This window comes from Cryptomeria japonica, chromosome 10 (genome assembly GCF_030272615.1).
Source record: "Cryptomeria japonica chromosome 10, Sugi_1.0, whole genome shotgun sequence".
Lineage (NCBI taxonomy): Eukaryota > Viridiplantae > Streptophyta > Pinopsida > Cupressales > Cupressaceae > Cryptomeria > Cryptomeria japonica.
In genome coordinates this window covers 616,426,645-616,441,255 of record NC_081414.1, presented here as the reverse complement: position 1 = coordinate 616,441,255, position 14,611 = coordinate 616,426,645, and the positions used below count along the sequence as shown (strand labels likewise).

Sequence of the window (14,611 nt, the reverse complement as noted above, 5' to 3'; positions counted from 1 at the left end):
GAGGTTGGGCCACAAAATGTGGTGCAAGTAGTGACAGATGCGACCCATGTGTGTAGAGCAATAGGGAAGATGATTGAGGCAGCCTATAGACATATTTGGACTCCTTGTTGTGTGCATGCCATGAATAATGCACTCAAGGATATGGATAAAATCAACTAAATCGAAACAATTGTTAGTGATGCTAGAGATGTGTAGATGTTTATCTGCAACCACCACACTTCACGTGGACTCTTTAGGACCTTCTCCAGGAAAGAATTCCTAAAACCTGTAGACTCGGTATGCATCATACTTTATTCTCTTGGAGAGGATGCTTGAGTTGCAAGAGGCATTGCAACTAATGGTTATTACAGCAGAATGGAAGAGGTGGCCTGAATCGAAGACACAACAGGGGTTGAGGGTGAAGGAGGTGGTGAAGAATGATCTCTTTTGGGCTGATGCCAAATATATTGTCTCCATCATTGCTCCAATCTTCACAATTATTATAATTGGGGATTCTAATACACATTCCCTTGGAGAGGTGTATGAGTGCATTGATTCTATGCTTGGTCAAACGAAGGTTGTTGTGCAAGAGAAGGACTCCACATTGCAATTCTACACCGATCATATTCAGCCGATCATTCATCGTAGATGGGAGAAGCTCAACACTCCCTTACACATGGCTGCCTATGCATTGAACCCAAAGTGGCGCATGCAAAGGCTAGGTAGAGTTACACCTATAGAGGATCATGAGGTGAAAGATGGGTTCATTGATGCAATTGACAAAATGTATGTTCCTACAAAGGCTAGCCAAATTCGTACTGAGTGGGCAAAATTTGCCACTCTATGGGGATATTCAAAGGCAGGGAAGATAGATCTAGAGATTATGTCACGAGAGGACCCCAAGTTGTGGTGGACTATGCATGGGCCTAAATCTTTGACAACTACTCTAGCCATTCGTTGGCTGTCCTAGGTTTCTAGTTCTTCTGCTGCTGAGAGAAACTGGTCTAATTGCAGCTTCATCCACTCCATTAAGAGGAATAGACACTTCTAGGAGGGCAAAGAAGCTTGTGGTAGTACATAGTGCATTGCGTCTCATTGACCGTAACACATCTACATACAAGGAGAGTCTAGCAACCAGATGGGATGTAGAGCCAAAAGAGCCAATACAAATTGATGATGATGCTACAAAGATAAGGCTGGTTGGTATTGGTATAGATGAGCTTGAGAATGTGGGGTCCAGCAGTTCGACTGATGAGGGCATTGAGGAGTTTGGCAAGGAGCTTGGTGATGATTAGAGTCATTAGACTCTACTTCTAGTAAGTTTGAAATTTGAACATTGTTGAATCTTGATAGCTTGATCAGTTAATTGTAATTTTGATGAACATTGGATTATGATTAAGATGATTATGAAATGAAAATTTTTGAAAATTCTCGTTCCAATGTCTATATTTGATATTTTGACATTTGTCAATTGAATACTAGACTCTAATTATTATGTTATATATCTTTATCTTTTTAAAACTAAATTTTCAAGTACTATATGTATTATGTCAGCACTGCTCCTCCACCGCCCCCCGGCATTCCCAAACTTAGGCCCCAAGTACCCCTGTCCCCGAAATGTGTCCCCCCATCCCCCCGTGGAACTTTGTTTATTTGCCAAATCACCTGCTGCTGACAATTTGTATTGCATTTGCAACCTGCATCCATTGACTTTGGCCACTCTAAAGTTTATCTATCTATTTCATTTATTCTGATAGTCAAGGACTTCCTCTGTGGCTTCCTATAGAGAACATTCACATTATTATATCAAATGTTAAATGTCAATATGTTCTTGATGATAAGATGCTAAAAATTCTCTTTTAGTTGCAAGTAGCCTGCCTGTAATTAACAATTACGTGAAGAATTTCAAATCTTTCAAGACAATTTCATTCATAACGTAATTACCATTCCCTGTTTCATGACTGTTTCACGTTTATCAGGATGTGTTTCAAGCATGTTTGGTTCAATGAAAGTAATCACTAGTTCCATTGATAAAAACACAATTAGGCTCTTAAATAACATTAGAATCACTAATTAATGATATTGAATTATGAGACTTTAAACACCACAGATTTAATCACCTTTATGTTTGGTATATGAAGCGACTGAGATTAAGAGAGACAATCTGACGAGTTTGGGATTGTGGAGAAGGCAGAGAGACCATAAATGTTATTGTCAAAGGTGTGAACTGCAACTATCTGAAGATATTGAATCTCCAGAATTTGCAACATATATTGCATCCAAGTTGGTTCAACATTTCATATTTTCCAATAATAAAAGAGGTTTTGCCAGAAGGGAAGTCCAGCCAACCTTGCAGAAATATTTAACTTTTCACAAACTCCACTTCATTTATATGAGATTTTTTAAAGCAACTGAAAACTTAAAAGGACACGAAATAATTTTTCTCAAGCTGTCCAAAACTTGGAATAGCCGGCAATTCAACTAAGGAAACAAATTTTATCAGCACAACATATGTTGTCCATATAACACTGTTCTTTTCTTATTCTTTTACACAATTTCTCATTGTTTTACTTCCAGATGCATGAGATTATACCATCACTCTATGTCCACGTCGAGCTAAAGCCTTTGGTAGAGCACCCGCCACATCTCCCAATCCACCTTTACAAAAAGCCAGCAATTAGACAACCTAATGTCTGACAAATGAAAACTGATTACTGAGAAAAAATTGCAATTACCATCTAAAACAAAATTGTTTTCAATATTAAAAAAAAACCAAGATTTAACAAATCAGAAATGAATGAAAGATTTATATTTCATCTGCTCAGGACATATAGAGTATGACTAGACAAATTATTAACATTGAACTACCTCCTCAAAGAAGGAAATTAATAAGAGACAGTTAAAGATTAAAACAGCAAGATATGAATGGTATTATCAAGATTCAAAGGAAATAAACAGTAAATACCTGTTTTAGACCAAGGAGCACACTCTGCAGCTACAAGTATAATATTCATCACATTTGTTCCAGCCAATGGAGGGGGCTTTGCATCTCCCACATTAGGTGCTGCTGCGATTTCTGCTTTCTCATCAGTCTTTGCTTTTGGTTCTTGTTGAACCTCAGAATACTGCAGATCATTACTTTCTAGTACAAATGTGTGAGGTAGAGCTGAGGATGTTGACAAATCCATTTTAGATGCACTCAAGGGAGAGGGTGTAGAAGCCTGTCCTGCAAATTCCACTGCCTCTGATGCCTTGATGTTATGTATGACTTCTGACAAGGCTTGGTTTTCAGAAACAGTTTCCGCTGAAGCTTTTGTTGCAGAAGCATGTCTAGAAAATTCCATTGCCTCTGATGTCTTGATGTTAGGTTGGTTTTCAAAAAGAATTTCTGCAGAAGCTTTTGTTGACAAACTTTCTGAAGAATCCTTTGCACGCTTTGAATCACCAACTTGTTCCTTAAACTCCTCTTCAATCTTTTCTGATGCTTGGTCTCCCTCATAACCTACATCCTTCTTAAGGGACCACCCTTGTTTGGCTTCCTTTAATGATGAAACAAGTTTCCTCCGATCTTCAATCTGGCAACAATCACAACAACATATAACTAATAAAAAAATACACTTAAGGAATATAAATAATAGAAATACAAGCACCATGTTGTTATGTTTCATGTAATGATAGCACCACAAAATACTTGGAAGGAATATGGATAATAAACAGAGAGAAAAAACAAACAATAATAATGTCCGCGAATGACCAAAATAGGTCAATGGGAACTGAATGTAAAATAATTAGAATAGAAACAAGAATCAAACTTGAGTTGTAACATCTAAAAAACAATAAGCTACAAGCTAAATGCTAAAAGCACAATAATAAATTATTCTAGTTAATTAGGAAGAGTAAACCCAACAAGTAATCAAGTGAGAGGAGATACTTCCAAAGAAGATAAAGTCAATGGAATGCATAGAAGACAGAGGACTGATGCCCTCAGCGATTACCATGAAAGAACCAATCTATAATTTCATAATATGTAAAGAAGGACCTAGACTATGTAGATCTTCATAAACAAATCTAGGGTTGCAAAGAACATCCCTTGAAAACTCTCCCCACATCTATGGTCAAGGATACTCCAGAAGTAAAGAAGTTGGTGATGCACATCTGTCAAGATCTCCAAAAATATGGGCAAGGATGAGCAGTTTACCTCTACACTAAGAATGGCAATCTCACAAATTGTAGTGCAATAAAAGGAGAATGGAGGTGGCCCAAAAAATTACTCAAGGAAGGGTACACAATCTCACCAATCTATCATCATTTGCATGAGTACTTGTAGCAATACAAGGATTCTTAACACCTCCAACAAATAGAAAAGATTCAGAAGAGACAAGTAACATGGTAATCCTCAAAGTCCACTACAAACTTGGTATCCAAAAGTGACCACTTCTTGGAGCTGAAGCACCAAGCACGTTCAATAGCAAAAACAGGTAGCGTCACCCTTCATAATCTCTTCAAAAGCATGAACACTTCCCTCTAAATCTCTTGGTAGATAGGACACATGAAAATAATATGCCCCTTCATCAACTACTAGAGAAAACAAAGATGATAAATCCTATCACCTTAGGTAAAAGTATGGTCAGTCTCAACCTAAACTAGTGGGAAAAGACTCTCATCTAGCCAAGATGAATCTTAAGGCCCCAATGACGAATATAAATAGTGCAAAAGGTAGTGCCATCAACAATATACAAAAAATGTTTTCCATAAGAACCATTGTAGGGATAAGAGCCCGAGTGAGACAGATCCAAGCAGCCTAAACATACTATTGATATATGTCATTTGTAAATGCTTTACTACCCTCTTTACTAAAGGAGACAAGAAGCATAAAGTCTCTAAAGGGAGTGAGCCAATCTATGAAAATGTCGGTAGGCCAAAAAAAAAAAGACTTCATATGTAAGCACCATGAATATACCATTGGTGGTTTCAACTTTCACCACTATAAATTATTTTCAACCTTAATGTAAATTTGATTACATAAAATTTTGTTTAATCGCAGAAATATAGAAAACAAAGTCCCTATGATACCATGTCTAACAATGCAAGTGTGCCTAGGAATCTAAGGAAGCGTGTAAGAACAAGTAAGAGAACAAAGAAATAAGTAGCAACAAAAATATGAACTGGAGAAACCCACTTTGGATGAAATATCAGGAGCTCTTACAAATTGGTTTGCAACCTTTTCAGGGCCTTCATGAACACCCCCAAGAACAGCAATGTCCAACCACCCTAAAACTCTTCAATCTGCTCGCACACTCACCCAATCACACAAACACTTCACTAAGACTTATAGGCAGAACCAACAGCATCTTAACTCAACCGATTTTTCAAGAAATTTAAGGAAACTACTTCAACTATTTCAAAATGACCCTTTTAGAGGCATAGTTTACAAAATCGAACTCAACTGACTTGGCAAAAATTGGCAATTTAGAAGTACCTAAATTTCTAAAAAATATATATAATTTATGGAAAATTGCAGCTACAAAATGTATCTAATGAGTTTAGCAGGGGTTTGGGGGCAATGCCCCCCGATTTGAAAGTACCTAAATTTCTAAAAAAATATATAAATGTATGGAAAATTACGGCTACAAAATGTATCTAATGAGTTTAGCAGGGGTTTGGAAGCAACGCCCCCAACTAAGTTGAGGGGCAGCAACCCTCGTAGCGGTCTAGGGACAGCCCAGCAGTGAGGTTGAGGAGCTGCAACCATCCCAAGGTTTGGGGGCAGAGCCCCTATCGCTATATAGGGCAAGGATGAAGGGCAAACCCCCACCACAATCCTAAATGCAAACCTTTGAAACCACACAAACCTTCATGGCACAAGAAGACCAAAAATGTTACATCCCACTTGTGCCCTAGATGTTTTTATGCTATATTTACGCAATGCTACTTGTGCCCTAGACGTTTCTATGCTATATTTGCGCAATGTTATTTGTGCCCTAGATGTTTCTATGCTATATTTATGCAATGTTACTTGTGCCCTAGATGTTTAATGTTATATTTGAGTAATGTTATTTGTGCCCAATACGATTAAATGATGATTCGCAACTTTTATGTTGATGATTTGATATTATAGATGATGGTATTAAGTTGTTTACTTTTGTTGCTAAATAATGCAATGACAAGATTTCAGGCTAACTACTTGAACTGACCAAGTGTGCAGGAGACCGTTGTCCTCCGAGAAGGGAGGGGAAGTATCATCAGGTCGGAAGATAGTGAAAGAGGAACTCAATGCCATCTAAAAACCCTAACCATAAGTTGAGTTAGGTTGTCTCACGTTGACCTTGTTTTCATCAACATGTTGTGTCAGGTAACCCTATTTTGGTTTGAGTAGGTGTTTAGGGTTTCACAACTCTAGTCTTGGATTTGGTACTCCAAGCCTAATTATTAGTATTATTATTAATATCATTGTTCTTATTATTTTAAAATTAAAATTGCAATATTGCACATATATAAAAGTATGTATATGCATGTATTCGGGATATAGATAAATACATGCGTATACGTACTTGTATAGACATGTACACTTCTTTAAAAATAAAGGGCTTAAACCCAATTCATACTATGGCTATAATATGAAAGCCACTCTCGAGAGGGGGGGTTTTTGATTCATGTATGAGATTTTTATTATTTAAATAAAGCATCGTTTGAAATTCTTTTGGTGGCTGAAAGGTATAAGTTAATCAAGCACGATTAACCTTAGTCTTCAAACCCATGAAAGATTAGGCAATGCCATTGAGAGGGCGGAAATTATGGCATGTATTTCAATTTGAATGAGTATCATTTAGGTGGAAACGACAATAGCCGAAATGGGCTTGGAATGAAGTCGAAATTAGGGAAATTATGGGAATTGAGCTTAACCACTTCTTGGCGGAAGATATAAGAAGTTTTTGTTACAGCAGAGTGACATTACACAACATACGCATTCTAGAAATATTATCATTGGGAACCAAAGAAAAGAATTACGGTGGAGCTTTCATTCTGGAAAGTTTATAATTGCATTTAGTTTGCAGCTGTTGGAAGGTGAACTGAAATTACTTGGGAAAACAGTGCTGCAATGAAGGGTTGCATGGTGTGGAAATTTCTGAAAAAGAGACAGACATTTCAACTCCAATCTTTTGCTGCAGAGACCAGGTCATGTAATCATATCCTAGCCTAGTAAGGCTCTGTACGTTTTTGTAATTCTTCTAAGTTCCATTCATAAAGGAAAAGAGTTTAAATACACACAATGCTATATAAATAGAATGGCTGTGATTTCTTTCCTAATGATAATAAGAAAATATAAGGACACAATGCAATACACAATATGGCTGTGGCTAATTATAATTCGATAAGGAAAATAATACACACTGCATTATATTGTGGGCTGTGATAATTCTTGTTGATAGTAGAAGAATATATGTTATACTTCGTATTTTACAGTACGGCAGTGAATGTTTCATAAGGATAGTAGGGAAATATATAAACCCTGTTATTTTTCAGTAGGGTTGAGATTTATTTTTCATTGAGAATGATAAGGCATATGCAAATAAGGCTTAATTTAATCAACGTAGAATTGTATTAAGAACTGAGCATGGAACTGCAACAAAAACCCTCATAATTTTGGGAGATGCATTCATAGTTTAAGTATATTAGAAGAGAAAATAGATGAGCTGTTAAGACTGATAAATTAGCTCAGCCTTTAAGAAATACATGGAATGGAAATTATCTTTCAGCTGTGATAGCTGCACAATGAACTCGAGATTAACCTTGTCGGTTGAAATGGTTAACGTATCCTTAGCTTGGGATAGATAAGACAGGCAAGAGTAGTTTTTCAGTGCTCATTAATGCAGTTTGGCAAAACAAATACAATAGGTACACTTCGACATTACAGTGACAGCAAAGTCATGTTAAGCATGCTGAACACAAAAACATAAGTGCACATGAGAGTTGCCGCTCTATAGCCCGTTTTATCTTTCCAAACTAAGGTATTAGTTTAAATTCAAATCCATGTTACAAGAATTACAAGAGGAACAAATTAGAAAACTTCATTAGAGAACCATTGTCATGTATAAAAAAATGGGGCTACTAAGTGTTTTATCATTATGGTCAATCCGAAAACTTAAGATTCTCAGAAGAGAACCTATGATTTGGAAACCCAAGTTGCAGCCGAGTAGGGTGTTGAACATTGACTTCAAGCAATTAGCGTGATTGCAAATATTAAAAACCTTTGGCCAAGGTGACGCTCATTACATGAGCGTCAGTTCATTAATCCAGTTATACAAGCCAGTTAGAGGTCATACTAGTTAGGGGTAGCCTATAGTGTATGATTGACTAGGAAACTGTGTAGGATTATACACCAGTCTCAGATGGCTTGAGTTCAACTTCTCGTTACATCCCTGCAAAGGGTCCGACCAATCCAGTTGGATACGGCATCGGGGACTAGTAAGTCCATGGTTGGGCGGAAAAGCGCCCTGATGATACTTTCCCTCCTCGTTGTTATTGATAAAATTATGTAAAAGATCAGATTGTGCATCTGGAAATATGTAATCTCTGATGCTCTCTACTCTTTTAAATTGAAATGATAGAGTTTTCATTTGTACCAAAATACATTTATTTAATCATTGAATAGATAACCATTCTATTTCAATTTTCTGTATCAATTAATATTGTAGCTTCAAAAAAAAAAATAGCAAGTTTTCTATTTCCTTTCTGCTTCAAAAGTTGTAAAAGATGTAAATTTTATTTGCACGGCAAAGTGCATGTTACAAAAAAATATGTATTTTTACTCCAATTCACACAAGAAATCTCAAATGCTAGAAAACTATATTTTACAATGTTTATCCCACATTTTTTGCTGCATCGGCTTACATATTCTGCATCCAATGAGTTGTAATGCATGCACTTGCGAGTTTCGCTGAGTAATCATTGAGTTTTGCTGCCACAACTCGCCAAAAACTCAGCTATTCTAACATACAACTTTACTCTTTAGTACTTGTTTTAGAAAAAAAACCTCTGCATACTTCGCAACTCGGTGAGTTTTCCAACTATTTTTTAGGGGTCATAAAGAAAAGAGAAGCAATAGGACATTAGAAAGCAACCCAAAGGATGCTTGAAATTGGAACCAAGGAATCTAGAATGCTTCAACTTTCAAAAAACACATTGTACTTTGCTATTCTTGTCCTATTTGGGACAAGTACAACAATAGTAAAATACATCTCAATCAAGGATCTCTACACAAGACATACTTTGGCTTTGGTTGAACATGTTAGACAAGTTCAACTAAGGTCAAACCTATCACCAATCATCTATTTCAACTAAGGTCAAACCTATCACCAATCATTTATTCTTGTCTAACCTTAATAGCCTAAGTGTTTGGATCACTCAATGCATATTTGTCTTTGTTCTACCCTGAAAATTTTATCTTTGCAAATCTTTTATTTAGTTTCTTTTCTTAAACAAGACATCTTACAAGTTAGAAGTACAAGGATTAGTTTTGAGATCATTTTGCAATTAAGTTAGCTAACTACATGAACATTACTAATCCGTTTTCAAATCAAGACTAGTCTCTGAATACCAACATTGTTGTCATCTATGAGGAGTCATGAAAGCTGCCCCGTCTTGAAAAATATAAATCTATACAAATAGATTTCTTCTGCCATAAGGCAAGATCATCCATTACTTGAGTCTACTATTGCTGGAAAATGCACTTGAATATGCTCTCAGGACAAAGGCCGAGAAAAAAACTCAGCTTGATCTATGCCTTGAAGAACCATATATTATCAACACCCACAGACTTTTTTCAAAGATCATGTGTATCTATAGTTAACATGTTACAAGTTTACAAAAACCCCTTACCAAGCAAGCTATTAGTGTAGAGAGGAAGAGTGTAATCTTCAAGGAGACAATAGCATAGCTACATAGTATAGAGTGTTGGAAATATTGTTTTCAATGATGTCAAAGGAGATTCAAACATATTGTTGTTATTAAAGAAGAAAATAAGATCACATCATTCATGATCACCATCTAGTTTTGGCCAACCCTGCTCTTAGTGCCCAATGCAATCACCAAGTGCTGGAATTATTACCTTTATTGGGCTGACCCATGAGGCATTTATTTATTCAATCCAAGTGTAAAAGCTGGCCAACCCCCTTGACAAAATTTAAACAAAATATTCTCAAAGTTTGTTGCCCCCATATGATAAAATTAATAATTAAAATAATCATTTTATCTTGGCTGACCCTTCTTGGAAGGATCGTCACTCTTGGAGGAGTCACCCCTCTTGTGTGAAGAAGCACAAAGAGGGTATAAATGAAGTTGTGTGGAGAGAAAACAAAGCAAGCAATTAAAGAAATATCTTTCGGATTTATAGCAGACTTTCAAGGAGATCTATGGCAGATTTGTAGCAGACTTTCAAGAAGATTAATAGCAAACTCATAAGCAGATTCTATAAAGGAGATTCACATGATTACCACACTTTGAAGAAGCAATAATCAAGAAGATGAAAGTTTTATTAAATTGAAGGTTGGTGCCTCCTAATAGAAGAGATTGGTGTCTCTTGCTAAGTTGGTGCTCAGTGGTACGGATTGGTGTCTCCAATGGGTTGGTGCCTACAAAGATTTGTAAAGAGATATTAATTGTTGACTAGATTTGGACAATGGATCCAAACAGTCTTTCTTCATGATTTTCTCCCAAAAGGGTTTCCACGTTAATCTTGTGTCTCTTAGTTGGTAGATCTTGTTTGATTGCTACTTTCATGGTTGTTGAATTTTTAATAAGTTAAAGACTGTCTTATTCTGATTCAAACCACCCCCCTACATACTCTTAGTATATGTGTGTGTGCTCATCATAGAGCAGAAGTAATTGCAGTAGAAGTTTAAAACATATATTATGAAAAAAAGAATTCAAAGATCATCCAAGGTTTTGATTGCTCGGGCATTGTTGTCTTCCAATATGAGGTTGAGGGCAAGACAATTGTCAATATTCTAGGGCCACTCAAATGCTACATTCACTTATACCACTAGTTGGAAAGTTCCACTTCTCCATTTGTGAAGCACCTAAATTTCCAATTCCGATCCTCCTTCCCCGGTACCTAGCTAATACATGAACTAGACAATCCATTTATAATAATGTTGTGGCCATCACTAGATTTAATCAAACATGAATTACAAGTGCCCTCAAAGCTAATTAGATAAATGTCACGACCTCCATTAAGGCAGAAACCTGTCCCGTGGCTGATGATTTAGCCACAATTAATGACCACATCACCATCTCTTCAAAACTATCTGTGTCTACTGCTTACCCCAGAAAATGCCAAGGCCTGGTCCCATTCGCAGGAGATTAAAGAGAGAAAATAGGAAATTGGGTTGTCGAAACTAATAATTATAGAACTAAAATATCAACTTCAAGCTGCCAAGCCTGCCACAAAGACCAGTCTGCCCACCCATCCTACCACCCTAGTCCCTCTCAAAACAAAGAGAGGACTTTACTGACTTTAAGGACAACGTGGTGACTGCAATGGAGCAGGTGTTTCAATACCTCTATGACATCTGGAGCAAGAGGACAGACACTAAAAAAAGCATTCATATTATGCATCTCAGACCAGACATCAATCCATGCATAGAAAGCAAAATTCAAGAAGCTGGCCCATGGCTCCTAACAGGAGCAGGAGAAAGGCCTCTGACGACTCTGGATATGCAAAGCATGACAAAAGTCCTATGAAGGGGCATGGCAGTCGGGACTAGCCATAATTTCATGATGTATTTATCTTAATTTAAGTAGGTTACGAATGTGATAGGGTATGCCCTTGGTGACCTTTATTTTAATCTTTACCTTTGAATTCTCTACTGGTTTTTAAGTGATAGCATAACATTTATAGGTTTTTAAGTGATAGCATAACATTTATATAAGTTTTTGGAATAGGTGTTTTTACAAGGCCAAATAGATTTCCCTTATGGGCTATCCGGATTTTCCATGTCATTCAAGGTTATTGCTTCTAAAAATCAACTACAGTGGGAAAAATGTAACTCTGCTTTTGCTTGCATTTTTTAAAATATTTTGATTTTCTTGCTTGTTTTTAAAAAACAATTCATTTAAGTAACACCACAAGCAATAATGTTAATGAATTTGAGAAGAGATGCCAAGTGAATTGTCCATATCTCTATGGATCCTCTATGACATGGCATTGTTCTTGTCCATCTTTTGATTGAAAGTTAATTGGATATGATGAAGCAGAGTTTTGAGTCCTAACTCCTCCACAACAAAATTAATGATTGAATTCTTTTCTAATCCATTATCAAAGATGTCAACCAAGAAAACATGAGTTAGATATGCTCTGAACAGCTTTATATGCGTACCATGTGACATGGTAAGATGTATAACAAGGCCCATTAATGGGCCTGGTAGGATTAATCCTGCTCGTGGTTCAAACTTCAAAGGATAGAGTAGTATGGGAAAAACTGAAGTTAGGTTGGACAAAGATTAATTTTGATGGGGCTTCAAAGGGAAATCCAGGAGTCTCGGGTGCAGGTTGCATTGCCAGAATTGATGGAGGAGTTGTTTTGGCAAGGGGAGCACAGCGACTGAAGAATGGTACCAATAATGAAGCGGAGGCACAAGCTGCTTTGCTTGCCATCTCTCTAGCAAATAGACTTTCAGTCACTAAGTTACATTTGGAAGGAGATTCAAAAATAGTAACGGAGGTTATTGCTAAAGGAGTCTCTCACTGTTGGAGAATAAATAAAATCATTTTTATTATTGGGCAAAAACTAAAAAAGTTTCAAGATTTTAAAATCTTGTATGTTCGAAGGGAAGGAAATGCCGAAGCTGATCATTTATCAAATGAAGGGTGCAATTTAAATGACCAAAGTGTGAGGTGGTGGGATGGCCATAGTGGGCACGAGTTTCTAACGGTCTAACAGAGCATTATTGAGGAGTTGGCAGGTGGCATATTGCCCATGATCTTCTTTATCTTTTGGGTGTATTATGTGTATCGATCCATGCAGCACTATAAATGCACTTGAAACTTGTTCACCGCCATTTTTCACTCTATTTAACTGTGTGGCAGAGTGACAATATTTGAGTTAGAGGTGGCATGAGTGGTTTGAACACAAAATGATGATTTGGCCGTATCGTACACCATTGACAAGAGGACAAATTAAAGATAATTACTGCTGATATGATATGGGGTCAGGTGGAGCCATTTAAATACAACGGAAGGCAGCGTTTTGACTTTTCCAAGGTTGAGATGTGCGAAGGAAGCTCCAGATAATGACAAAAGGGCGTTTGAATAGTGCACAGCTAGCAGTCATGGAAGCGAATTTTTCGCTTCATTCTATTAAACAGCAGCTTGCATTTTTTGGAAAGGTTTCCGAAAAAAGGCTGGGGGGCATCTTCAAATTTGATGACCCCAATTTTTGCAGATCATGGAGGTGCTATTGGGAGAAGAGTATTTGAAGTCAGAATTTCGGTACAAAATGAATGCCGACATAATTTCCATGACGATTGCATGGGGGTTGATGTTTGGTACAAAGGAGGAGGTGAGTTGGGTGGCAAAAAGGTGCATCCCAGACCACACTCTGTGTGGCTTGACCTCTTTGATGGCACGAGTTGTGTTGGGAAGAGACTTGAGGTGTCTGTTTGGAGAAGGAATCATGCAAAGTACAGACACTTTGTTCTCTGGAATGATGGCGCAGACTGAGAGGCCAGAACAGAGCAGGCACGGGTGGGTTGGTAGGCCCTGAAAGATTTCATTCGTGAGGAGGTGGAGGTGTGTATGGCATGGGCGGCGAAGCAGAAGGATGAGGCAAAGAAGACCAAATTTGCTCCGAAAGACTACTGGGTCAATGGCCCTAGCAAAAAGAAGATGAAAATCTAGATTGTCTGTAGTTTTTGTTATATTTTGTTTAAAGAATTTAGGTAGAAATGGAACATTTAGATTTGTAGTTTGCAAATGGCAGAAAGCCAAATTTTGGTTGGTGGGGTAGCGGATTGTAGGCAGGATAGTCTCTGTATGCGGGTAGCTTGGTGTACCGGATGGTATATGTGGCAGGGTCTATTTTCTTCAGACAGCATTAGGGGTTGATCCCTGATTTTTGCTATTATCTGACAAGTTAATGTATGAACTTCTTTAATATTAATAAAATACTATCTATTATCGATCAAAAAAAAAGATGTACAACAATCTGGAATTTAGCATGAAATTATTGGTGGGAATAAGCCTTGCTAAAAAATTTAATGGTTGCAGACCATAGAACCAAATTAAGTTAAGAGTTGTGATTTATCATACAGCCAACATTCTTCTTTAGACTGTCCTAGCTTCACTTGATGTGGAAAGTATTTCTTACATCCTTTGTTAGTTGAAAATGGCATCCTATGCAAGATCCACCAGTTCAAATGATCAATAAGAGGTTGGTTGATGATGCAGCAAACAGCAGTATGGCCAAAGAAAGGCCAGCAAATAGAGCTATAGCAATCGGTGGAAGAGCTGAAAGGACTTCTTGCTTGATCAGAAACCATGGCTAGCAGAGTTGAACTGATAAAGCAAAGATTATATACAATGGATCGAATTATGTTGCCATCCCACAAAGGATCTAACATACCATACAATTCA

The 14,611-nt window shown here is 37.2% G+C and overlaps 1 protein-coding gene across 1 annotated transcript in view; it reads right to left on the bottom strand.

Annotated features, from left to right (window-relative positions):
* LOC131029957 (granule-bound starch synthase 2, chloroplastic/amyloplastic) overlaps positions 1-14,611 on the bottom strand; it is a 66,570-nt gene that overhangs the window by 45,969 nt on the left and 5,990 nt on the right. Inside the window, exons 2-3 of the mRNA XM_057960643.2 lie at positions 2,945-3,554; positions 2,573-2,637 (exon numbers count right to left, since the gene is read on the bottom strand). Coding sequence (XP_057816626.2) covers positions 2,573-2,637; positions 2,945-3,554 — 675 coding nt within the window. The remainder of the gene's footprint in view (positions 1-2,572; positions 2,638-2,944; positions 3,555-14,611) is intronic.